A 22,832-nucleotide genomic window follows, 5' to 3' on the forward strand; every position below is an offset into this window, starting at 1 on the left:
AATATAAAGAGAGAGAGAGAGAGAGAGGTAAGTATATAAAGGCGGTAAAAGCCATAATGATTTTTAAGTATCCCTAGGAAGAAGGGAAATTTCCCTGTTGGCCCTTCAATTTCACCTCCCAAAGTAACCACAGTAGTTTATCGTGTCCATGTGATAGCCTTATTACTCAGAAAACTGTCCTCTTGCTGAGAAACACCGAGAACACACTGGTGAAGCCACCCTCCCTCCAGTCCAACGGACAGCAACTTTGAATGTCGGCAGTAGCCCCTGGACAAGATGGCCTGTGCTGATGTGGTTCCCGTGTCCCCAGAGCTCAGCTCAGGACTCAGCAGAGGTGGAATTGGAATGTGAGTGTAAAATACCAGATTGCAAATATTCAGTACAAGAAAAATGATGTCAGCCATTTTTATATTGACTACATGTTGAAATAACAATATACTAGAATGATTGACTCAAACGAGGTAGAGCGTGGATTTACCTGCATTTTGCTGTTCTAACGTGGCTATGACAACATTTTGAAGTGCCCACGTGGCTCGCCTTTGCAGCTGGAATTCTACTTTCCTCAAACAGTGCCCCCATGAGGGAGCTTTCAGAGCCAGATGTGCCCTCCCACTAACTCATTCCAAACTTTTTAAAACAAACAAATTCTGCCTTGCAGGGCTTTTGATTTCTGAGTTGCTATTGCCATTGCTCAATCAAGGACCTAGAGTGTGGGCTGGAGGCTCAGGTGCAAGAAGAACCAGAAGGGCTCCTCTCCCCAGGGGACAGCCAGGGGGCTCCACATAAGGTTTGCCCCCCACCCCCACCATCTGTCTCCTGCTGCCTCCTGCCCAGAGCCCTCTGCCCAGGCCACCCAAGCTGCAGATCAGTCCCGCCCAGCCACTTGTCCACGGGTCTGCTGGGGAAGGCGGTGGAGCAGGAGGCCGAGGAAGGCGTGCAGAGGTACCTGGGTGAGAGTGCCACAGGTGTGACCGGCTACACGCAGAAGGCCAGTCATGGCGAGGCCAGGGCTGCTGCTCCTGCTCCTGGCTCTGCGGCCACTACAGCCCTCCCCACTGCCCAGGCCGGACACCACAGAGGGCAAGGTCACCATCGTGGGCCTGATCCTGTCTGCACTGGAGAGAGCCACCTTGTTCCTGGAGGAGAGGCTACCTGGAGTCAACCTAGACGGTGTGGTGGGGTTCCGGGTGCTAGAAGGTGCGTGAGCCCCATTCCCCAGGATGGTCACTGGGAAACCAGTTCTCCTTGTCACCTGCCTTGCTCTGACCCCTAGGACCTGGTGACCACCTGGCATGGGAATAGCCTGCTGTGGCTATAAAGAAAGGGGAGGGGTAGGAGCTGCTTTTCTTGGTTTTGGGGCTCAGCCCGCTGTTATCGAGTCTTTGGGAAGGAGGAAGGATTTAAAGGCAACATGAGCAAAGATTTGGAAATTATATTCTCAGAAGGAAATGATCCATTTGACAGCCCTTCCTGCCATACCGTGAACACAGGGCGGGGGGCGGGGGCGTGCAGAGAAAGCCCTTTTACCAGGAAGGCCACTCCCCTGCATGAGTCTAAGCAGGAACTCTCTCAGGGTTCCTCTCAGCTTCCTCCACTTCCAGCCAAAGCCACCTGAAGGTCCTGAGAAAACAGCCAAGTGTTTGTTCAATTTCGAGATATAAAATCCTTAAGGAGAGGGCTGGAGACAGGCCAGGGCCAGCAGGAACACACATATCCACTGCAGCGAGCTCCTCCCTGCAGGCCACCCTGACCAAAGCAACAAAGAACCCGGGCTTGGCGGCAGCCAAGGCTGCGGGGAGGCACCCCCAGTCAGTCTCCTCTGTTTAAGGGTGCAGCTCTCTGCCCACCAGACCCAGGCAGGAGGTGCAGCCCGGGCAGTGCGCCTCCTCACAGCCCACCCCTGCTCCTCTAGGTAGGACCCTGAGGAGACCCAAGACCCTGTCCCCTCCCCTCCAAGCCAGGAAAGAGACATACCCAGGGACTCCTTCATCTGACCCCAGCCCTGTCTCAAACTCCTGTAGAAATCAATGAATTGACCCCCAGGGCTGGCTTCCTCAGCAAGCACAGGAGGTGCAGGACCTGAACAGAACGTTTAGGGACCACGAACATGTCTTAGGTGGTAAAGGAGCCCACACTGACCTAAAAGCAAAGGGTCCCTCAGCTGCCCCACCAGTCCTGAGCCTTCCCTGGTTTCCCGGTAGGCAGTAGACCCAAGTTCCTTAGTTAATACCAATGGCTAAATTTTATTAAGTGCTTACTTTGCAGGTGGGTAGTGCTACATCCTCGCTACACATTAGATCATTTAATTCTTAACACTTCTCCCCAAGAAGTAATAACCGTCACTGTCCCCATTTCACAAATGAGAAAAAGCGAAGCAGAGAGAAATCAAATGACTATTTCTGGTCTCCCGATGCAAAAACGTTCAATCAGGACTTGAACCTTGAGACAGTGGGGCACTGCCTCAGAGACCAGGCTCTTGTCTGAAACAACCTTCTATCCCTTGGAGCCCTACCCATCACTCAGATCCATGGCCAATACTGGCCCTGCCATAGCCTCTAAGCGCCCAAGGCAGAGGGATTCACGGCCAGCGGCCAGCATTAGCGCCGCCCACGCCTCTTCTCCCCTCTTCTCCCTCGCAGCGCAGCTTCGGGGTGTGCAGGAAGAGTGGGCAGCCGACCCCCGGCTGCGGCCCCTGAGCCTGCGCACCAGGCGGCTGGCGGACAAGCTGGCGGCTCTCCTGCGCAGATCCATCTTCTACCTGGAGCTGAGTGACCCCAGATACCTTAGAGGTAATAGCGGAGCGGGCCCAGTGCGTCAGGAAGGCCGTGCTGGGGTGTTTGCTTCAATACCCCTGGGCGGGCTCCTCCTGGTGGGGCCTGCCCCTTTTTGCCCAGCAAACTGCAGGCAGAGCTGGGAGTGTCCCAGTCACCCCTGACAGGGATCCAGGGTCCAGGGCCTTCTCCCACCCACACAGACAGGCAGCACATAGGCAGGGTCAGCATAGGCCCAGGCATGGGCCCTTCATCCTGCACCAGAGGAGAGGTCTGGTCTGGACTGTTCCCCGGGTGGAATTTCTAAAAGGGAGGGTGCTTCTTTGCCCCTGAAACCTTAGTGCTGTGCCAGCCACACAACAAGGTCTTCTGCCTCCTAATGCCAAGCGCTGTCCTCACCAGGCTTGAGGGCCCTTACAGAGGGACCCATCCTAGAGCCTGGCCTCAGTTGTTCTGTGTCCAGATCAGTGGATCCTTTAGCTCAGACAGGATAGAAGCCAAAGGAGGCTAACAAAGAGAAGGTAAGAATGACTTCTTGCATCAGTTCACACAGCGGGGTGGCTGCCCCATAGGCAGAGAAGCAAGGTCAGGATCAAAGTCTTGGGGCTAGAAGTTAATGTTCCCATAAACTATGTGCCATCTCTCCTTGCAGCTGCATCAGTTGGCACACAGTCAAAAATGTGTCTAAAATTATGTTAGGTCTGCTGCAAGGGGCAGCAGTCGGATCTGCATGCACCAGTTCTATGCTTTCTTATGTCTTAACTAGGGACTGAGCACAGTGGGGCACTCCTGCAATCCCAGCCGCTTGGGAGACTGAGGCAGGAGGGTCAAAACTTCAGGGCTAGCTTCAGCAACTTACTGAGTCCCTAAGCAACTTACCAAGACCCTGTCTCCAAACAAAAAAAAAATTTAAAAGGCTGGGATGTAGCTCAGTAGTAAAAGTGTCCTTAGATTCAATCCCCAGAACCCAAAAAAGAAGTTGTTTGTTGGGGGCGGGGCACTTGTAAAACCAGTTCCTTTCCAGGGGCCCCCTTCCTCACTCTCACTTGCCAGGGTGATGGGGGTCATGCGCCACTGCGCTCCTCATTCTGTAGGGCAGCCCAGCCAGCTGCAGGAGACCTAGCCTTCCTGGCCCCTCTGCAGCTGAGTTCTCCATCCTCTTTTAATCCTTATGCACACACCCCTCAGAAATAAGAGCTGTCGCCACATTACAGATGAAGAAAGCGAGATGGGAGATCTGGGTCCTAACGCCGGCCCAGCCTGTCTTCCTAAAGACGACCCGGGCTGCCACCTGTGTTATAAGAGCTCCACTGTGTGATGGGATCCAAGGAGTCTGCCAGCACTTTCAGTGTGTCTAAGCTGCAGAGGGATGCCCTGGTGTCAATCAAAGCCTATCCCAACACTGCACCCATTGTTTAGGGAAAAAATGTCCTGGGGGTTTTGTGTGTCTGTATGGGAGTGATTGTGTGTGTAGTGTGTGGTATGTGTGTGGTGTGTGTGTGTGTGTGTGTGTGTGGTGTGTGTGTGTTTTGTTTAAAAAGAGATTTGGGCCAGATCATAGCTGAGTCCACCCAGGAGCTTCTGGGGGATTCAAACACTGGTGGAGCAGAAGGCGGGCTCAGAGCTGAACTGGCAGCTACTACGGGCAGTGCCTGGGGCTACCCAGGTCCCCCTGCGGTGGTCTGGGTGGCCCAGGTGGCAGCGCTCTGGTGGCTCACACCTCCCACCTCTCCTGTCTGCCAGAGTTCCGGCTGAGTCTCCAGCCCGGATTTTGGAAGCTGCCCCGCACCTGGACGCACACCAACACCTCGCTGGTCTACCCTGTGCTGGAGCCCGAGGACTCGTTCTCAGAGGAAAGCAGCGACGCATGCCTGGTGCAGCTGCTGGGAACCGGGTGGGTGCCCGAGGACCCCGCTGGATGAAAATTTCACTCACTCCCGACACCCCCAGGCTGCATCCAGGGAATTTATGCAAAAACACACACAGTTCATCCAAGAGTCAGCCCCACAATGCCTGGGGACTCCTTCCCCAGCCTGAAGTTTCCCTGAGTCCTACTGCTCCAGGACAAAGCATCCAGCAGCTCCTACCGCCCTGCCAGGTCCCAGTCCCCTAGGATCCAACCTCAGAGTCCTCTTTGCAGGCTCTCAAAGGCACCATCCACTCCACTGCAAAGCTTTTGCTCCAACTGCTGTGCGCCCCCTCACTCAGACCTGTCCTCAGGGCCCACCCTGCCCCTGCACACTGTACACTTCGTACCTGGGCTGCGGGCTCCCAGAACCTCTGTAGGTGTTTTACAGTCATGTCTCCCCGAGGGGCTTCGGGTCTGCGGGTCTGCGGGTCTGGGAAGGCAGGGCTGAGCCTTAGCTCAGTAGCCATTTTATTCTGCTGTGAGGTGGACTTGGAGCAAGTGCCAGGGCAGCGAGTGTCCCCCTCCTCTCAGCATCCTTCAGGGAGGGGTTTGGGACAGGCCACAGCTGGGTCCACCCAGGAGCAGTGCTCTGGTGAGAGTCCCACGCCTGCTACCTGTCTTTATGAGGCAGGTTTGTCATAGGGTGCAGGAGCATTTGGGGCCCAGACTCCCAGGCTGCCTAGATCCAAGAGTCCGTTGTTTAGGGCCATGATGGGAAAGATGTCATTTGAGGACTCCACAGAGTCATAGAAGTCTCAGGCCTTGGTGGCTTCCCAAACTCAAGACAGCTCCAACATGCTGTTCCCTGAGGTAGAGGTACAGATTTAGGAGACCAAGACACTGCACACCTGTATTTTATTTGGCACCCGCTGTGCCCAGCCTGGAGCCTACTAAGGCTCATACAATAGGCTGGGGGATCTGCCAGGGCAGACCTGGTGGCGATGGGGCACCACCCTTAACAGACGCGACTGCGCTCCCCAGGGACAGCAGCCAGCCCTGCAGGATCCCAGACTTCTGCCGGACACGCGTGACCCAGCCCAACTGCTCAGGCTACAGGCTGTCCCACCAGCTGCTCTTCTTCCTCTGGGCCAGAATGGTGAGGGTCAGGGGGAACAGGGGGGAAGACAAGAAGGGCTCACGGCAGGTAGTGTGTCTGCCACATGCCAGGAAATTAAGTGGCTTTTTGGATTTGTGCCTGAGCCCTCAGGAGGGAGAGGTGAGAGTCAGCTGCCACCTTCGGCTCCATCGCTGAGTCGATTAGATGGTGGTGGGTGGGGATGGACTGGGGGCTCTGCTGGCCTGACAGAGAGACAGCCTTGCATGCTGAGCTGGATCTCAGGACCTCAGAAAAACACAGAGAGAGAGAGAATAAAATAGAGGAGGCGGGGAGGAACCCTGCAAAGGACAAATGAGTGGAAGAGGAGAGACCAAGCCAGGCCCCTGGTGAGTGGCAGCAGGTGTCCTTCACCAGGGCCAGCAGGGAGAGGGAGCCGGGAGAGGAGGGAAGGGAGGAGTCAAAGCCCAAGGTGGCCTTGCTGTGGTTCTGGTATGCCCCACCCTGGAAATTCCTTGACAATTCTATGGTAAAATGATGCTAGGGAACAACTTGAAACACCAACGAGTAAGGCTTTTATATTCGTTTGTTTGTTTTAGCCTGTTTTTCAAAACACTTGAACTTGGAGGAAAGGAGAGCGGGTTTTAAAGGGTGTAACCCAAGGCTTGGGCGGGGGGAAGGTGCCCAGCAACCCCAGCAGCTCCCCTGGTGTCTTGGGCCTCCGGGATGCACAGCAGCCCCTGTGGTCATGGAGCTGGGCAGACGTGTTCTAGGTCTGGGGGGGCTCCTGTCCTTGGGGTCCTGAGGACTGAAACCTGGGAGAAGGGACATCCAGCTCCACCTCTTCCACACCCAACATCCTTCCAAACCTCAGAATTATAATCATAATAATGATAAAAATGCTAAAAAAAAATGTTTCTTTAAGGGCCTGGGGTCACGATTCAGTAGTAGGCTGTGTGCTTAATATGTGTGACCCCTGGGTTCAGCACACATTGATGTGGAAAATTAGAGCTCATGATCTTCATTCCGAAAATGTTAGTGCCCAGTAGTCCTTGGTTTGATGGGGATTTTTTAAATTAACATTTCTTTGCAAGCTGCTGCAGATCAATGTTATTAGATTCAACAGGTAAAAAGTTAGTCTCACCATTGCAACAGAAGGTTCTAAAGCCTGTTCTCAATTCCTGTTCTTCTCTTCCTGTGCTGGAGAATCATCAGCCAGGTCCAGGGCCCATATTTGAGTAGCCCTGAAGCTGCCCTAGGGGTTAGTCCCTGATTGCACCACAAGGGAGCGTTTGCAGAGTGCCTTCTGGGGTGTTGTCCACCCAAGCCAGAGACCCTCTAGTGCCGTTCCTAGTGACCTCTTCCTTTCTGATGACCTTAGGGCAGAGTCAGGCCCCAGCCCAGCACTTTCAGGCCTCAGTGATGGAGCAGGCTGAGAGAGTGGGTGGAGAAGGAGAAAAGTGGTGGAAGGAGAAGTCCTGGCCCAGACACAGCCCCCAAGACCATCTCAGAACTGCGAGTTGAGTGTGTGTGTGTTCCCTGTCCCTGGTGTTTGTCCCCAGCGAGGATGCACAGAAGGACTGTTCCACCAGAGTCAGCACTACATCAGTGTCTTCTGTGCCAACATGATGGAGCTGAACCGGAGAGCTGAGGCCATCGGATACGCCTACCCCACCAGGGACCTCTTCATGGAAAACAGTGCGCTGGCCTTCTGCCCTCAGGATAAAGCAGGGTGTTCATGAGTGGTCAGACTCACACATACACACATGTTCTCTCTCTCTCTCTCTCTCACACACACACACACACACAGAGTGGTCAGACTCACACATACACACGTTCTCTCTCTCTCTCTCTCTCTCTCTCTCTCTCTCTCTCTCACACACACACACACACACACACACACACACACGAGTAGGGTTGGCAAGTTAAACAAATAAAAATACAAAGTGCCCAGTTAAATATGCACTTCAAATAAGCAGTGGATAAAACTTTGGTATAAGTATATCCTAAATATCACATGGGATATACTTATACTAAAAATGTGTTCATTGTTTATCGGAAACTCAGATGTAGCTGAACATCTTATCTCACTGCGTGACCACTTCCTTCCCCCAAGAGCTGTCCCAATGACAGAGCTCACTATGTAATCCCAGTGACTCAGGAGACTGAGGCAGGAAGATTACTTTTCAGGTCAACCTCAGCAATTTAGCAAGGCAGTAAGCAAACTAGTGAAACCCTGTCTCAAAATAAAAAAAAAGGGAAAGGGCTGGGGATGTATTCCAGAGGTAAAGCTCCCCTGGGTTCAATCCCAGTAAAATAAAAAAGAGATGGGGAGGGAGGGGGGAGAGAGAAAAGGAAAAAAAGAAAACAGACCCCAAAGCCTAGAGATGAGGCAGAGAGGAGCCCCTGGGTGGCCACTCGTTGGCTTAGTTGTCCAACTCCCTCCCTGTGATCAAGACCCTAAGTGGAGCAGGACACGGGCCTGGGAGCCCCTCCAGGGGGGTCTCTGACTGCCTCCTTCCCACCCCGTGTGGCCTGCATACCTCCTGCTCTTCCTCCCCTGTGGTGGCCCTGGAGAGGGGAAGGAGCTGGCCTGGGGGACAGGCCTGCAGAGGGCCCCCTGTTCGCTTCCAGTCATGCTCTGTGGAATCAGCGGCTTCTCTGACTTCTACAAGCTCCGGTGGCTGGAGGCCATTCTCAGCTGGCAGAGGCCTTGGGAGGGATGCTTCGGGAAGCCTGGTGAGCTGCACGGCTGCCCTGGCCGGGAGGGAGTGCATCTCAGGTGGGAAAGGACGTGTTGGTGTTGGGGCACCGGAGAGGTCGTGGCATGCCTGTGCAGGCGTGGGCTCACACACAGGCGGAAATGGGCTTGGAGCTTTGGAAGCCAAAATTTTGCAGGTTGTGAGGCAGTACCCCACTTGGTCGGGTCTGCTCAGGAGACTAGAACTGCATCAGCCACCTCAACAGAGGGGGTTCTGTGTGCTGGGGTTGAGCAAGGAAAGGCAGAGAGGGCCTGAGGGTTTTGTTGCATCAGCAAAGTCAACCAGGTAACCAGTGCTTACTGAGCACCTGCTCGTGTGCCCCACCCTGGGCTCCCGGGGACGTTGAGGCCTGAGGGAAAGAGGCAGAAACCTCCTAAGCATCCAGTAAGTGAAGCAGTGACCAGTTCTCGAGAGGGTGAGGAAACAGAGGAACCCGGGGAGGTTCTGTGGGCAGTGGGGGCAGGGGAAGCTCCTGGGAGGAGGCAGCGCACCTCAGAGCTGAGCGGCCCAGGGCTCAGGCTGTAGGTGGCCCCTGCCAGCCCCTCGGCCTTTGGAGTAGGTCATTTTGCTCTAGGCCCAAACTTCTTCCTCTGTAAATAAATGCGATAATCAGCCACCTTCCCAAGTGTGAAAGGACAGACAGGACCCACACTGAGGCTCCCAGGAAATGCTGGTGTCCTCCTGAGAAGCTTGGGATCCCCAAAGAAGCAAACACTTTTGAATTAAGGGGATGTGGTTTTTAGGACGGAGTTGATGGACTAAGAAGTCCCCACGCCCCAGACCTCCACAGGGAGCAGGTTGGGGCAGGAACTTGTGTTTTTCATAAGCACATCCATGGTTCCCTGGGGACGGGTTGGGAACTACAGTTTGAGAAATCATCAGTCGAGGCCACATGAAAGGATCTGCAGACAGGTGCAGGAAGAAGCTTCTAGAATAGCCTCAGAATTCCAGAGAAGATGTGAACAGCTTGCGTTGTTACGAGGGGATGAAGTTTATTGAGTAATGTTTAAAACTGTGTCTCTTCTCCAGCTGCCAAGGAGGAGGACCCCCCCACGGCCCCTCCACACCGCCCGCATGTTCTAAGAGTGAAGAGGAGAGAGAAGCAATTCATAGGTAACAAAGCAGGCCTTGGTGTGAAGACAGGGCACCCTAGAAAGACGAGGCAGACGTTCGTTCTCCTCTGGCACAGGTGCCCTCGGTGGGAAAAGGCCCCTGCACACTGAGGCCCTGGGCGCCAGGCCTCCGTGTCTGGGAGGCAAAGGGAAGGGTGGGCATCTCTCATCCTCTCCTCTCAGGAAGTGGGGGTCCAGAGATACTGTGTCCAGTTAGAAGGACGTGAGGGGCATTCACGGCCTGTTGAAGATCACAGAAGTTCCCCACTTGGTCAGGTCTACGCAGGAGACTAGAACTGCATCAGCCACCTCAACAGAGGGGTTCTGTGTGCTGGGGTTGAGCAAGGAAAGGCACAGAGGGCCCGAGGGCCAGTGGATAAGGGACTGGGCAGGCCTGGTGGCCCTGGAGCCTGGCGACCCCAGAGCTGCCCCAAGTTACGCCTGTTGCCCAGGCTGTGAGGAACAGTGCCCCTCTCCCACCAGTGTGCTGCTGTGATGAGATCGTAGGGTGAGCCCAGCAGTGTGGAGACTGAGCAGAATGTGCTCGGGGAGAAGACAAGGAAAACTGTAGAGGAGAGAGGGGTAGGAATAAAAACTGCAAAGTTTGCAAGGCAAAACCAGAGGGGGAGGTGGACTAGTCAGCCCTCAGCTAGGCCTCCAGTGGACCCTGGTAAAGGATTCCAGCCACCAGATGCCTGTCCATCAGCCCTGACGCGGCCTCCGCATCTGCCCACAGGTAGCCAAGGGGGGAAGCGAGACGCAAACCCAAAGAGCCCATTTTGTGGCCACCATCAAAGTCGCACAGGAAGAGAGAGGTTCCCTGGCCAGGCCTGCCTAACAGAGGACACTGGGGCTGCCTGTGTCCAGGCTAGCAGGGGGCTGTGGTCCCTCCCCAAATAGCTGCTTGTCCCCAGAGACTGACAGCCTGACTGTGGCACTGTCCTGAGGGCCAGAAAGAGCAACAGAAATCCCAAAGCCCCAGGCCTTTCCAGCGGCCTAGGAAAGGCCCAGGAGTGTGTGCTCCCAGTGGCTCAGGAGGCTGAGGCAGGAGGACAGGTTGCGAGTTCAGGGGCACCCCAGCAATTTAGCCAGTTACAAAATAAAAACTAAAAAGGGCTGGGGGCATGGCTGGGTGGCATAGCACCCCAGTACCCAAACCAGAAAGGTCTCCCTGGAGTGGGATCTGGACCAGGGTGGGGCCTCAGGTCAGATCCCACCTGGCTGAGAAGGAGGTTCCCCCACAAACAGAGAGTCCTCCCAAGACGAGCAGCCAGAATTCACTTCCTGTACTCTTAGGCCAGCTGGGAGGGAGGGACACAACTCCCAGATGAGCTGGCCCGTCATTGCAAGGGCCACTGGCAGCCCCCAGTCCGCAGCAGGGGGATGGGTGGGTGCCAGCCCAGCAAGGTGGGTCTGACAGGGCACCAAGCCTCCTCAGGGCGCCAGGCGAGCTGGCTGGGGGACGTCTGGGCAGCGCTCATGCTGGCGTGTTGAAGAAAGGGCCAGCACTCACCAGGGCCCCTCTCCTGCAGATGGCTGCTCCTGCCACAGCACAGCCGTGGCGGTCGCAGCCCTGGGGGGCTTCCTGTATGTCCTGGCGGAATCCCCACCCGCAAAGGAAGAGCTGTGTCTGTCCACAAGACCACCGCTGAGCGGCTCCTAGGATGGACGCTCCCACCCCTGCTTCCTGCAGGATGAGCAGGCCCCTTCGGCCTTTCGTAGGTCTTGGGGCTGAGGCCACATCCTGAGAAGGAGGCAGCCGAGGAAACCGACAGCAGGAAACTGTCACTATCTGGGGTTGTCTGAAGCCCTGAGTGAGCAGGGCCAGGGAAGGCAGGGCACATGAATACATTTAGAGCACCAACCCGAGTTGAGTCTTGTTGTTCTAAGTCTCCGGCAGCCTCTGGGTCTCTGGCCTCTGTTTCTAGTCTCCAGTTTCACTCAAGGCGAATTCTAGGGAGTCATCGCTTCAGTCTGCTTTCTGCTACTCTAACAGAATACCGGAGACAGGGTGATTTATAAACCACAGAAGTCTATTTGTTCTATAGTTCTGGAGGCTGGAAAATCCAAGGGAATGGAGTGGGCATCTAGTGCCACGTCATAACACAGCAGAAGGCAAGGGGCATGTGTGAGAGGGACAGAGGGGGGGACTAACACCGCCAGGTCACGACACCACATCATCATGCATCATACACCAGCAGTGGGCAGCAGTGTGGCTCTGTGCCCAGGCTGCCTGGCTTCAAACCCCAGCTCTGTGTGCTTGAGAAAGTCACGAGCTTCTCTGTGACTCGGTCTCCTCCTCAGTGACATTGGGACAGCCCCACCCTGCGGCAAAGATGATGTGAGTAGCAGACTGAGAGTAGCGCCCACCCCATGCTGGGAGCCAGGTGCTACCTGCTGCACAGAGGGCCAAGTGACAGGGCTCCTCAGCCTCCCACTCCCAGCCCCGGGTTCTTCCGTCTTCTGACTCAGCACGTGAGCCAGAGCTCAGACCTGGCTTAGCCTTTGAGAGCAGAACTCAGGACTGTGGCCCAGCCGCCATCTGGGAGCTGCGACGGGTGGTGCACAGAACGTGTGGCACTTCGACACCAGGGGGACACCTAGTCAACAGCCCTGTCCTCGGGCTGGAAGGCTTTAGTGCATCGTCCTGTGCTGGCCACCCTGTGACAACCCCACTCCTGCCACGCCCAGCTCCACAGCCGGTGGTGGAGGCAGGGAGAGGCTCTCCTAAACCTCAGCAGTCTGCCCTGGACACTGTCCCACAGTGGTGTTTAAGCCGTTGGGCCCAGAGCATCCTGCTCCTGAAGACTGCCTTCTTTTGAGGCGCTTGTTGTCTTAGGGAACCAGAAGCCAGAATGCACGCCCCTTGGCCCCCCAGTGCTTGGAGGATTTCTCTCCATTGCCTTGCAAGCAGAGATGTGACCCTGCCAGGAGTCAGCTGCACACAACGGGATTAGGGGGCAACCACGCCCACCCCATCCTTCCTGAATGGGGTGTGGACATCCCTGGGGCCTGACTGCTGCACTTCAGGAGGCTTTAGTTACCAAACAGGGCAGGAAGTGACCACAGGCAAACCTGTGCTTAAGTCACCTTCAGGAAAAGGGAGTCCTAATGGAAGAAAAATGCCTGAGACACACCCACCTGGATGACCACTTCCCCTTGAACCACCTTTGTCACCAGTGGTGCTGAAAGGGCACAGACAGAGGCAGAGGAGTCCTCTCACCTCTCCTTGAACACCGCGTAGACCTGAGGCTTCCTGTCCTGTGTTCAGATGTGCTCGTCCTACCTGCCACCACCCCTCCCTACGTGGGTTTCTCAGTGTGTGGCCTGTGGCCACCTCCATCAGAATCACCTGGGGGTCGAGCAAGACGTGCACATTCCTGGGCCCTCTTCTAACCAGCCAGGAAGGACCCAGGACGTGCATGTCTGGCAGGCTCCACAGAATGCTGGGGCTCACCAAGGTTGAGAACTGCAGGGTCCCCAGGGCGTGGAGCTGTATGACAGGATGTGGCACACAGACAGAACACCTCCACTTGGCATGGGGCGGTGGCCCGGTCACTGTACAGCCTTCCCCTTCACACCCTCCTCACACTCCTTTATGGAGCGTGCCTGTTACGACTGCACTGTGTCCCCCCAAATTCATATGCTCAGGTCCTGACCCCCAGGACCGCAGAACGGACTGCATTTGAAAACAGGGTTTTGGCAGAGATCATTAGTTAAGATGAGGTCGCACTGAGGTAGGAGACCCCTAATCCAGTGTGACCGCTGGATTTAGGAAAGGGGGGCATTTGGGCACAGAAGTGACACACAGAGAAAGCCCCAGGAGAAGCCGGCGGGGAGCAGGTGGAGCTCGGCAGCGCTTCTGCCAGCCAGGGGTGCCGGGATCGCCAGGGATCCTTGAGAGGCAGGATGGGAAAGACCCTCCCCAGCTCCCAGGAGGAGCCAACATGGCAACCCCTTCATCTCTGACTTCCAGCCCCCAGGACTCTGAGGCCACACAACGCTGTGGCTGAGGCCGTACAGGCTATGGCGGTCCCTGGTACAGCAGCCTCAGCAAACTCACCAGGCATCAGGAGCAGCTAGGTCCCTGCAGCTCACACCTGATGCAAAGCAAAGCCCCCTCTGATTGTTCACAGTCTGGCCTTTGTTAAAATGACTGACGCTAGCTGGGCATGGTGGTGCACGCCTGTAATCCCAAAGCTCAGGAGGCTGAGGCAGGAGGATGCAAATTCAAGGCCAGCCTTAGCAATTTAGCAAGGCCGTATTTCAATAAATAAATAAATAGGGGCTGAGCTTGTGGCTCAGAGGTAGAGCACTTGCCTCCCATGCATGAGGCCCTGGGACTGATCCTCAACACCACACACAAAAAATAAAGATATTGTGTCCATCTACAACTAAAAAAGTATTTAAAAATAAATAAATAAGGGCTGGGGATGTGGCTCAGTACTCTGGGTTCAATCCCAGGTACAAAAAAAAAAAATCTTCCGGGGTCCCTGGGGGAGGGAGGGGGAGGGGAGAGGGAGGCTGTGCTTGGCTTGCACCCCCCACTCCAGCCTCTGCCATGTCTTCATGTGGCCTTTTTCTCTCTGTGTCTCCGTCTCTTCTCCTAAGGAAACCAATCAGATTGGTGTCTGCTCCATCCCAGTGTGACCTCATCTTAACTGATTATGTCTGCAAAGTTCCAATATTCAAATACGGTCTTACCCTGAGGTTCTGGCATCTGACCCTGTCACACACTGAATCACAACAGTGGCCCCCAGAGGGGCCTGGCATTGATGGCCAACTAGGCTCGCCAGGGCTCCTAGGACGGCCACACATGGCACAGGCACCCAGGCACTGTCTAACCTGGACACTGTCATGGGACAAGAGCCCTGAGAGGCTCTTGCCCCCAGGGCCAGCTCCAAGGCTTCACTCAGGACCCTGCAGAGGGTCCTGGGCTGCTTTAACCCTCTGTTCTCGCCACCTGTTGTGAGCTAACTATGCCATTAACTTAGGCAAAACGTGTCTTTCCACAATGTCAGAGTTTATCAAATGACAAATTCACAGGCGGGAAGCAGGTGTGGGTCAGCTGGTAGTCATAAACTAGACAAACAGGTCTTTTATTCCAATCTTATTATTATTATTATTTTTGTGGTTCCAAGGATTGAACTCAAGGGCACTCAACCACTGAGCCACATCCCCAGCCCATTTTTGTGTTTTATTAGAGACAGGGTCTCACTGAGTTGCTTAGCGACTCACTAAATTGCTGAGACTGGCTTTGAACTTGCGATTCTCCTGCCTCTCCTCCAGAGCAGCTGGGATTACAGGTGTGCGCCACCACACCTGGCCTCCAATCTTAATTTCTAATATGTGCAACGTTCAAGTCACACATCGTACTTCACACGGTAACATATAAATGGGTCACAGAAACACTAAGAAAGGGTTAAGGCAGCCACAGGGTGACAGGATGCTGACCACAGGCAGAGAGGATATGAGTGCAGAGTCACTGTAGGTGGCCAGATAAGGGTTTTAACAAGGCAGGTCCTCAGAGTGCTCAAAGCAGAGGGTCCTGACAGATGGCAGTTTCCGTTTCAGAGAGTCAACTTGAAGCGGGTCACGCGTGGTTATCACAGGCAGGAGAAAGCACGTTCTGCTAAAGCCTGATGGGGACAAGAAATCAGAAGTTCATCCCTGTGGCGATTATCCTGGGCAAGTCTCATAAGGAGTGACCAGGTAACAGGGGATGCTGTTGAAAGACTTAGACTCCCCGTCCAAGAACGAACCACACGAACAAAACACTGGCTGCAAAAGCAAGAGGCAGTTTATTGCTACACAGGCGCCTGCGAGTGCACAGCAAAACCTCAGCCGAAGCTTTGGTGACTGGCACACCGGGCTTTGGGGTACAGATCTTTTATAGGGTACAGGGGTCAGTTTCCCGCCTAGCATAATAGCAGGTATCTCATTGGCTCTTTTGAACCCAGCATATAGGTTACCTAAAGGGTAAACTTGTTTTTCACTTAAGTTCCCGGAAAACCCACAGGCTTACATTCCGTTTTTGCTTATCTGTTCCTGTTTGCTCAGGCATGTCGAAGAGCAGTTAAACTGCTCTTTCTCAAATGGTTATGTGTGGTAAGCCATTCTTATAGACCGTGGCCGCCATTAGAAGATGGCGCCGGCTTCCACTGTGGCCTGTGATAAACAACTCCTTTTATGGAGAGTTGGCGCGCAATCCCTTACCACCCTATGAGAGAGATCCACGTGGCGGCTTAGGATTGGGATGCGGGGGGCTTTATTAAGCTGTGCTTGGGTGTGTTCGGGAGGCGGGCGCTAGAAGATGATACATGACTCAAGGCCTGAATAAACTGCTGAAAGAAGAATCCTGTGTCGTGTTTTCCCTTGCCGGCGAGGGGTCTCGACAGTTATGTGGAAAGTTCATACGGTGCTTAGACTTGTTTGTGACATACCTGCATGCTTTCGCAACAAGGCCTTAGGTTACTGGGCTGGGGTCTTTCATTCCCCCCTTTTTCTATAACATGGATAAAATCTTATATCCACTGTTCTGATTGCTCAGGTTCTTGGGCTAGACTTGTTTGGGACCCTGCCTGTTGCTGGAGCAACTGGTATTGTTGAGTAAGAACCATAGTTTGAATCACAGAAAGCCTCTCCTTCATGAATTGCACCAATCTATTGAGTATGCAGGGTCCAAACGTTAGGATTATCAGCAGAATAACTAAAGGTCCCGCTATGGTGGATAGCAAAGTAGTTAACCATGGGGATTTGTTAAACCAATGTTCAAACCATCCTTGTTGTGCTTCAAATTCTTTTTGCCTTTTGGCCAATCTTTCAGTGACTTTTTCCATAGTTTCCCGGACCACCCCCGTATGGTCAGCATAAAAACAACATTGTTCCTTTAAAGCCACGCAGAGACCACCTTCCCTAAGGAATAACAGATCTAATCCTCTCCTATTTTGTAGCACGACTTCTGAGAGGGAAGAGAGAGATTTCTCTAAGGCCGTGATAGACTTGGCCATGGCAGTTAAATCCTCATTCATTGCCATCTGGAGGTGCAGCAGTTGACCCCCTTGGATGTAGGCGGCTGTCCCAGTTCCTATTCCAGCTGCTATTCCGCCTATGCCTAGGAGGAGGGCGATGGTCATGGTAATGGGCTCTCTGTGGAATTGCGTTCGTCCTTCAAAATGTCCTAGAACATATTCTGACTCTAAATAAGATATCCTAGGCCACAATTGTATCAGCACGCAAAAATCAGTGGATGCATTCAGGACTGATATAGAAACACAGGGGGTTAGTCCAGTATTACAAGCCCAATAGGTTCCATTGGGGCCCCACCAGTATTCATTTTGGGAGCTAGTCACTTGGAGGGTAATATTACAGAGATGTTGGTATGGGGGAGGTACATGTCCTATGCAGACCCCTTCTCCTGTAACTTCAGTGATAGTAAGCTTATAACTGGGTAAAGATACACATTTAGGGTCAAGGATGCTGTTGTTGCACCAACTAGACAGTATTGCTATCCCTTCATAATAGGGTGGGCTTGAGGTTAAACATAGCCAACAATCTTGAGTACGGTTAGGGTTAGTAGCATTAAGGGCGTAAAAAGCTCCTTGAATCAGGTCCCGGGGTGAGTGGGCTCAAGGAAATAGTCAGAGGTTCGGTAATTCTTAGTTATGGGTGGTCTGCTGGAGGAAGCCTTTATAGGGACTTCAGGCCGGTTGGGTGATGAGGGGACCCTCTGGTCTCCGAGTACCGGATTGGGCCCTACAAAAATTGAGGGATTTCTATCCATAGTTAACTGAAGCCGGAAGAGCAGGCCTGGATTATGTTGCCCCGGGGTATAAAGACGGATTCCCCATAGATACCCGTGGGTCCAGCCTGTTTGCAGATGTCCCAGCCGGGGAATCCGGATGGTTATATTAGATTCCCCCGGGGTCGTTTGAAAAAACTGGGCAAAATCGTCCTTGGGTGATGGGAGCCAATAGCCACTAGAACTAGTTTCACATCCCCATGAGGCACAGTAATAAGCCTCAGGTCCCCCACATTTCCAGGTGCGTTGTCGCCCTGGGCATGTGTACCATGATCGAAATCGGCAAGGGGGGTATGAGTCTGATGGGGTTCTTCCCGTGTTAGGCCATGATCCCTCGGCTAGTTCACAAAGGTCAAAGGTCATATTTGGCCACCCGCTGGGTGAGGGGTAGTGCCCTAGGCCTTGAAATAGGGTTATTGTTTTAGCTGTTTCCACATTTTGAACTGTCCAGGTTAAGGTTAATGGGACATGGGGGCTATCTCCTGAGGCGAGGGGAGCAAAGCAAAGGGTAAGGAAAATCAGCAACGGGTAAGTCTTATCTTTAACGGGTTCTGAGTGCGCTGCAGCTTCCATTTTGAATCCTGGGGTGTGGTCGTCTGATCTTGCGGATGTGCAGCTTTTACATGGGAGGCATGGACCCAAGCAGTGATACCGTCCACCTTGATTGCAGTAGGAGTAGTCAGCAGGACAGTGTAGGGTCCTTTCCATTGCGGTTCAAGGTTTTTGTTCTGGTGTCTGCGTACCCAGACAACGTCTCCAATTTTGAAGGGATGTGGTAGCGAGGGGTTTTTGAGTTCTTCCTTATATGCTGCTACTAAAGGCTTCCAGACCTCGTTCTGGACCAGTTGCAGTGCACGTAAGTGAGTCTGTACAGATGGGGTAATTAAAGCAGAGATTTCAGTTTCATAAAAATTTATAGCAGGTGGCGGAGCACCATATAGGATCTCAAAGGGGGTTAATCCCTGAGGGCCTGGGGTATTTCGGGCCCTATATAAAGCTAAAGGCAGGAGTAGTACCCAGTCTCTAGTGCCAGTTTCAAGCGTTAATTTAGTTAAAGTCTCCTTGATGGTTCTATTCATCCTTTCTACCTGCCCTGAGCTTTGGGGTCTATAAGCACAATGTAATTTCCAATTAATCCCCAGTGATCTGGCCACCAACTGACTTACCTGGGAGACGAAGGCAGGCCCGTTGTCTGACCCAAGAGTCCTTGCAGTAGGCACATTGGTCTCGGTTTACATGGGGTCTGCTTCGCTCCTTTTCCTTATCTGCTCTATCTCTTTGTTGCCCTGTCCGAGCTACGGTGGCCAGGATCTTACTCAGCTCTCTGTTGCGCTTCCGGTCTTTTTCTCTCTCTCTTTTGTCTAATTCCTCTCTGAACTTCTCTTTCTTCTTGTATTTTTCTATGTCTTTCTTCTCGCTCCTCTGGGGTCTCCCTCTTATTGAATATCTTTTCAGCTTCCTTCAGTAAGTCTGCTAGAGTATAGTCTTGCAGGTTGTCTAACCTTTGTAACTTAGCTCTAATATCGGGAGCAGATTGCCAAATGAAGGCCATAGAAACATTTCCCTTTTGGTCCTCACTATCAGGATCAAAGGGAGTATACCTTCGATAGGCTTCCTTTAATCTCTCTAAGAATGCGGTCGGAGTTTCTTCTGACCCCTGAATAGTTTGTCTTACCTGAGCCAAATTGGTGGGCCGCCGCCCTGCTCCATGGAGACCCGCTATGAGTAACTGGCGATAGAGGCGTAGGTGGTTCCTACCTGCATCAGTGGTATAATCCCAGTCTGGTCGAGTCAAGGGAAAAGCTTCATTTATCAAATTTGGGAGTTGGGTTGGACGCCCGTCATCCCCCGGCACATTTTTACGAGCCTCTAAGAGAACCTTTTGCTTCTCCTCTGAAGTGAGGAGAGTCTGCAAAAGCTGCTGGCAATCATCCCAGGTTGGCTGATGAGTCACTAGGATAGATTCAATCAGAGAAGTTAGGGCTACAGGGTCATTAGAAAAAGAGGGGTTATGGATTTTCCAATTGTAGAGATCGGAGGCAGAGAAAGGCCAGTACTGGTATTGGCCATTAGGGCCCCCCGTCTGTCGTAGGGGGAAAGCTTTAGAGGTGTCCCCTGAGGTGAAGAGCTCCCGTCACCCCCGGAGTCTTCCCACCATTGGAGAAGGACCTGGAGGAGCATTGGTGGTTGGATCTTCTTGATCTTCTTCTTCTGAGGATGCCTGGACAGGGTCAGGGGCTGGTAAAGGTTGGGGCTGATAGGGTGGGGGTTCTTCAGTCATCAGGTCTATTAGAGTTGAGTCTTCTGGCGGCAAGACCTTCTTTGATTTGGCACCTGATAGTGCTGAAGTTTCAGGTTTACTTAGAATAGGATAGAGTCTAGAAGTCTTGGGAGGGGGAGCAGGTACCGGACTAAGTGGGGCGGAAGGCGAAAGTGAAGCTTCAAGAGGGCGGAGAGGGAGTTTAGGCGGGGAGAAGGGGGCGACCCAAGGAGGTGGGTCGAAGGCTAAATCTTCCCAAGTAACAATATAGGGTATTTGATCAGGGTGTCCCTGAGGACCTTGGATAAAGACTCGTGATTTCACCTGTAAGATAAGATCAAGGTTAAATGTCCCTTCTTTGGGCCAGCCAACGTCAAGCGTTGGCCATTCCGTGGTACAGAGTGTGACCCACTTTCTCTTCTTAATTTCCACCGATCGGTTGTCCGCTCGGTTCCGGACGTCCTACCAATGGTCAAGAGTGAGACTCAGAGGGGTTACTAGAGATTGGCCCATGTTAGTTTCAGTAAGAGGAAGATAGAGTGACAGAAAGATAGACACGCAAGTCACACAAAGCAGAAAAAGCGCTGCGCGGCTTCGGCACAAACCGAAACTATCTAATGGCTTAGGGGGAGTGGAAACTCCACCGTCACCCACAAAAAGGACAGTGTATCCTTCGGAAACACTGGGGGTCCCAAAAAAATGGACCCCTCTGATCCCTGGGACATCTCCCAGGGTGGCAGGGGAGAAGTCTGAGTTCGTCAACTCCTTCTCAAGCTGCCTCAGAATACAGAGCGATCACGCGTAATCGTACAGTCGCTGCGCTAGACCATGGACAAAAATAATACAAAAGCTCGAGCTGGCCAGCTTACCTCCCAGTGATGCCGGGTGTTCCCCCGGACAGGGGTCCGGAAGAGAAGAAGAATCTCGGTGGGACCTCCAAATGAAAGACTTAGACTCCCCGTCCAAGAACGAACCACACGAACAAAACACTGGCTGCAAAAGCAAGAGGCAGTTTATTGCTACACAGGCGCCTGCGGGTGCACAGCAAAACCTCAGCCGAAGCTTTGGTGACTGGCACACCGGGCTTTGGGGTACAGATCTTTTATAGGGTACAGGGGTCAGTTTCCCGCCTAGCATAATAGCAGGTATCTCATTGGCTCTTTTGAACCCAGCATATAGGTTACCTAAAGGGTAAACTTGTTTTTCACTTAAGTTCCCGGAAAACCCACAGGCTTACATTCCGTTTTTGCTTATCTGTTCCTGTTTGCTCAGGCATGTCGAAGAGCAGTTAAACTGCTCTTTCTCAACTGGTTATGTGGAAAGTTCATCCGGTGCTTAGACTTGTTTGTGACATACCTGCATGCTTTTGCAACAAGGCCTTAGGTTACTGGGCTGGGGTCTTTCACTGTGATCAGCTTAAGGGTCTTAGTAAGGGATTCACATCTGCTGATGGTGAAAAGCTCAACTTGTGTGGGTTCCTGATTTGGGATGTCCCTGTGTGCAGCTACTCCTTGGTTTAGTTTGATAAGTTGGTACATAGAGGTTATTCATCAATTTGCACTTGTGATTGTACAGGCAGATGGTGGTTCTTTACTTGTAGAAAAAAAGTGTGGAGTCATCCTACCTTAGCTCGTTCTCAATGGAGGAGCTCATAGCAAACTAGTGTTTTACAAAATGAAATACAAAGGTTTAGGCACAGCTGAAGGCCACTGTTCTACACATAAGAGTACCTTCAAGCAGGGCAGGCCTGCACTTTCACATTCATTTTACTTTTCCTTTTTTTTTTTGGGGGGGGGTGCTGGGGAGTAAACCCAGGGTGGGGACAGAACACAGGGCATTTTTCCACTGAGCTACCTCCACAGTACTTTTTATTTTTTGAGACAGGCTCTTGCTAAGGTGCTCAAACTTGTGAACCTCCTGTCTCAGCTTCTGGGATTATAGGTGTGCCCTCCTGAAATTCTAAATATTTTTCATAGAAAGGACCCCATGTTTTTGTGGTACACAAGGTTCCACAAATAATGTAGCTGACCTTGCCTGTCTCTCATCAAAAATGCCCAGGTCATAAGTCAAAGCCAGGATGAGGAAGTGTTCTACGTTAAGGGAGACCAAAGAGGATAACTAAATGCAGCTCCCACCTGGATCCTGGATTGGGATGGAGGGAGTTACAAAGGACATTACAGGGAAAACTGGCAAAATTTGAAGATGAACTAGGGATTAAACAGTATAAGTATTATCAATGCAACACGTCCTAATTTCACTTGTCCAGCAGCACACGCCTGTAATCCCAGCAGTTTGGGAGGCTGAGGCAGGAGGATTGTTAAATTCAAAGCCAGCCTGAGAAACTTAGCAGAGCACTTAGCAACTCAGTGAGACCCTTTCTCTAAATAAAATGTAAAGAAGGGTTGAGGATGTGGCTCAGTGTGGTTAAGCACCCCTGGGTTCAATCGTAAGTACCAAAAAAAAAAAAAACAAAAAAAGGAAAATGTCATTGTCCTATTGTCCTGGAAGGTCATACTGAAGTATTGAGGTAAAGGACCGTGTCTGCAACATAGCTGCAATTTGCTCAGGAAAAAAGGTGTATGAATAAAGTAACACTATTAAATAGGGCAAATGTTAACAATTGAGAAATCTGAGCAAACTGTATAAGGGAGTTCTTTATAATTTTTTTTAAAGAGGAAACATCAACTTATTCGGCTGTTTTAAAGAATAGAGCTTAGTTTTCAAAGAAGTGGAGAGGTAATGTTTTACTGACTTTTATCACTGATGTCACTATCTAAGGAAGACCTTAAATCAGACTCCAACCAGGGATTTCCAGAGAGCCACCATCATCACTCATTTTATACATATATATATATATATTTAGTTGTCCATGGACCTTTGTTTTACTTACTTAGAGGTGGTGCTGAGAACCGAATCCGGTGCCTCACACGGGCCAGGCCACGCTCTACCACTGAGCCCCCCAGCCCCTCCTCACTCGTGTTTAAGCACTTGCCAGGTCCACGGGTGCAGGGTAGGGGCGCTGGGGTCTCCCACGCGGGTGCAGAGACGCTGAGGGCGGGACTGAGACGCAGGAAAGGACGCGGCGCGGGGAACAGGCTCCTCGGGAACCAGGCTCCTCGGGAACCAGACCCGGGGGGTCCGCCGGCGCCGGCTCCTGCGGCAG

The 22,832-nt window shown here is 52.6% G+C and overlaps 3 protein-coding genes across 7 annotated transcripts in view; 1 reads left to right on the forward strand and 2 right to left on the reverse strand.

Moving 5' to 3' along the window:
• Positions 1–637: 637 nt before the first annotated feature.
• The window catches only part of CUNH16orf89 (chromosome unknown C16orf89 homolog), a 24,119-nt gene continuing 1,924 nt past the window's right edge, over positions 638–22,832 (forward strand). For 2 of the 5 annotated variants that reach the window (XR_007342603.1, XR_007342604.1), the window contains exons 1-8: positions 651–1,197; positions 2,640–2,789; positions 4,515–4,665; positions 5,662–5,776; positions 7,297–7,432; positions 8,369–8,473; positions 9,526–9,609; positions 15,183–15,320. Coding sequence is in view for 3 of the 5 variants with exons in the window: in XM_015490763.2 (XP_015346249.1) it covers positions 996–1,197; positions 2,640–2,789; positions 4,515–4,665; positions 5,662–5,776; positions 7,297–7,432; positions 8,369–8,473; positions 9,526–9,609; positions 11,141–11,271 (1,074 nt within the window). In the remaining 2 variants the exon portion in view is untranslated. Of the gene's footprint in view, positions 1,198–2,639; positions 2,790–4,514; positions 4,666–5,661; positions 5,777–7,296; positions 7,433–8,368; positions 8,474–9,525; positions 9,610–11,140; positions 11,473–15,182; positions 15,321–22,832 lie in introns of those variants that run through there. The other 3 variants (XM_015490763.2, XM_048789196.1, XM_048789195.1) reach the window with 3 other exon arrangements.
• Positions 16,422–19,543, reverse strand: LOC125612395 (the record flags this gene model as incomplete). Its single annotated transcript, XM_048790050.1, has 2 exons — positions 16,422–18,275; positions 19,085–19,543. Coding segments are annotated over 2 exons (807 nt in total), but the record flags the coding sequence as incomplete, so codon positions are not given.
• Positions 19,536–22,832, reverse strand: part of LOC125612396 — a 3,527-nt gene continuing 230 nt past the window's right edge. Inside the window, exons 2-4 of the mRNA XM_048790052.1 lie at positions 22,560–22,591; positions 20,539–20,662; positions 19,536–20,131 (exon numbers count right to left, since the gene is read on the reverse strand). Of these exons, the coding sequence (XP_048646009.1) occupies positions 19,544–20,131; positions 20,539–20,662; positions 22,560–22,591 (744 nt within the window). The 3' untranslated portion in view covers positions 19,536–19,543. The remainder of the gene's footprint in view (positions 20,132–20,538; positions 20,663–22,559; positions 22,592–22,832) is intronic.

The sequence above is a fragment of the Marmota marmota genome, unplaced genomic scaffold, assembly GCF_001458135.2.
Source record: "Marmota marmota marmota unplaced genomic scaffold, marMar, whole genome shotgun sequence".
Taxonomy (NCBI): Eukaryota; Metazoa; Chordata; class Mammalia; order Rodentia; family Sciuridae; genus Marmota; species Marmota marmota.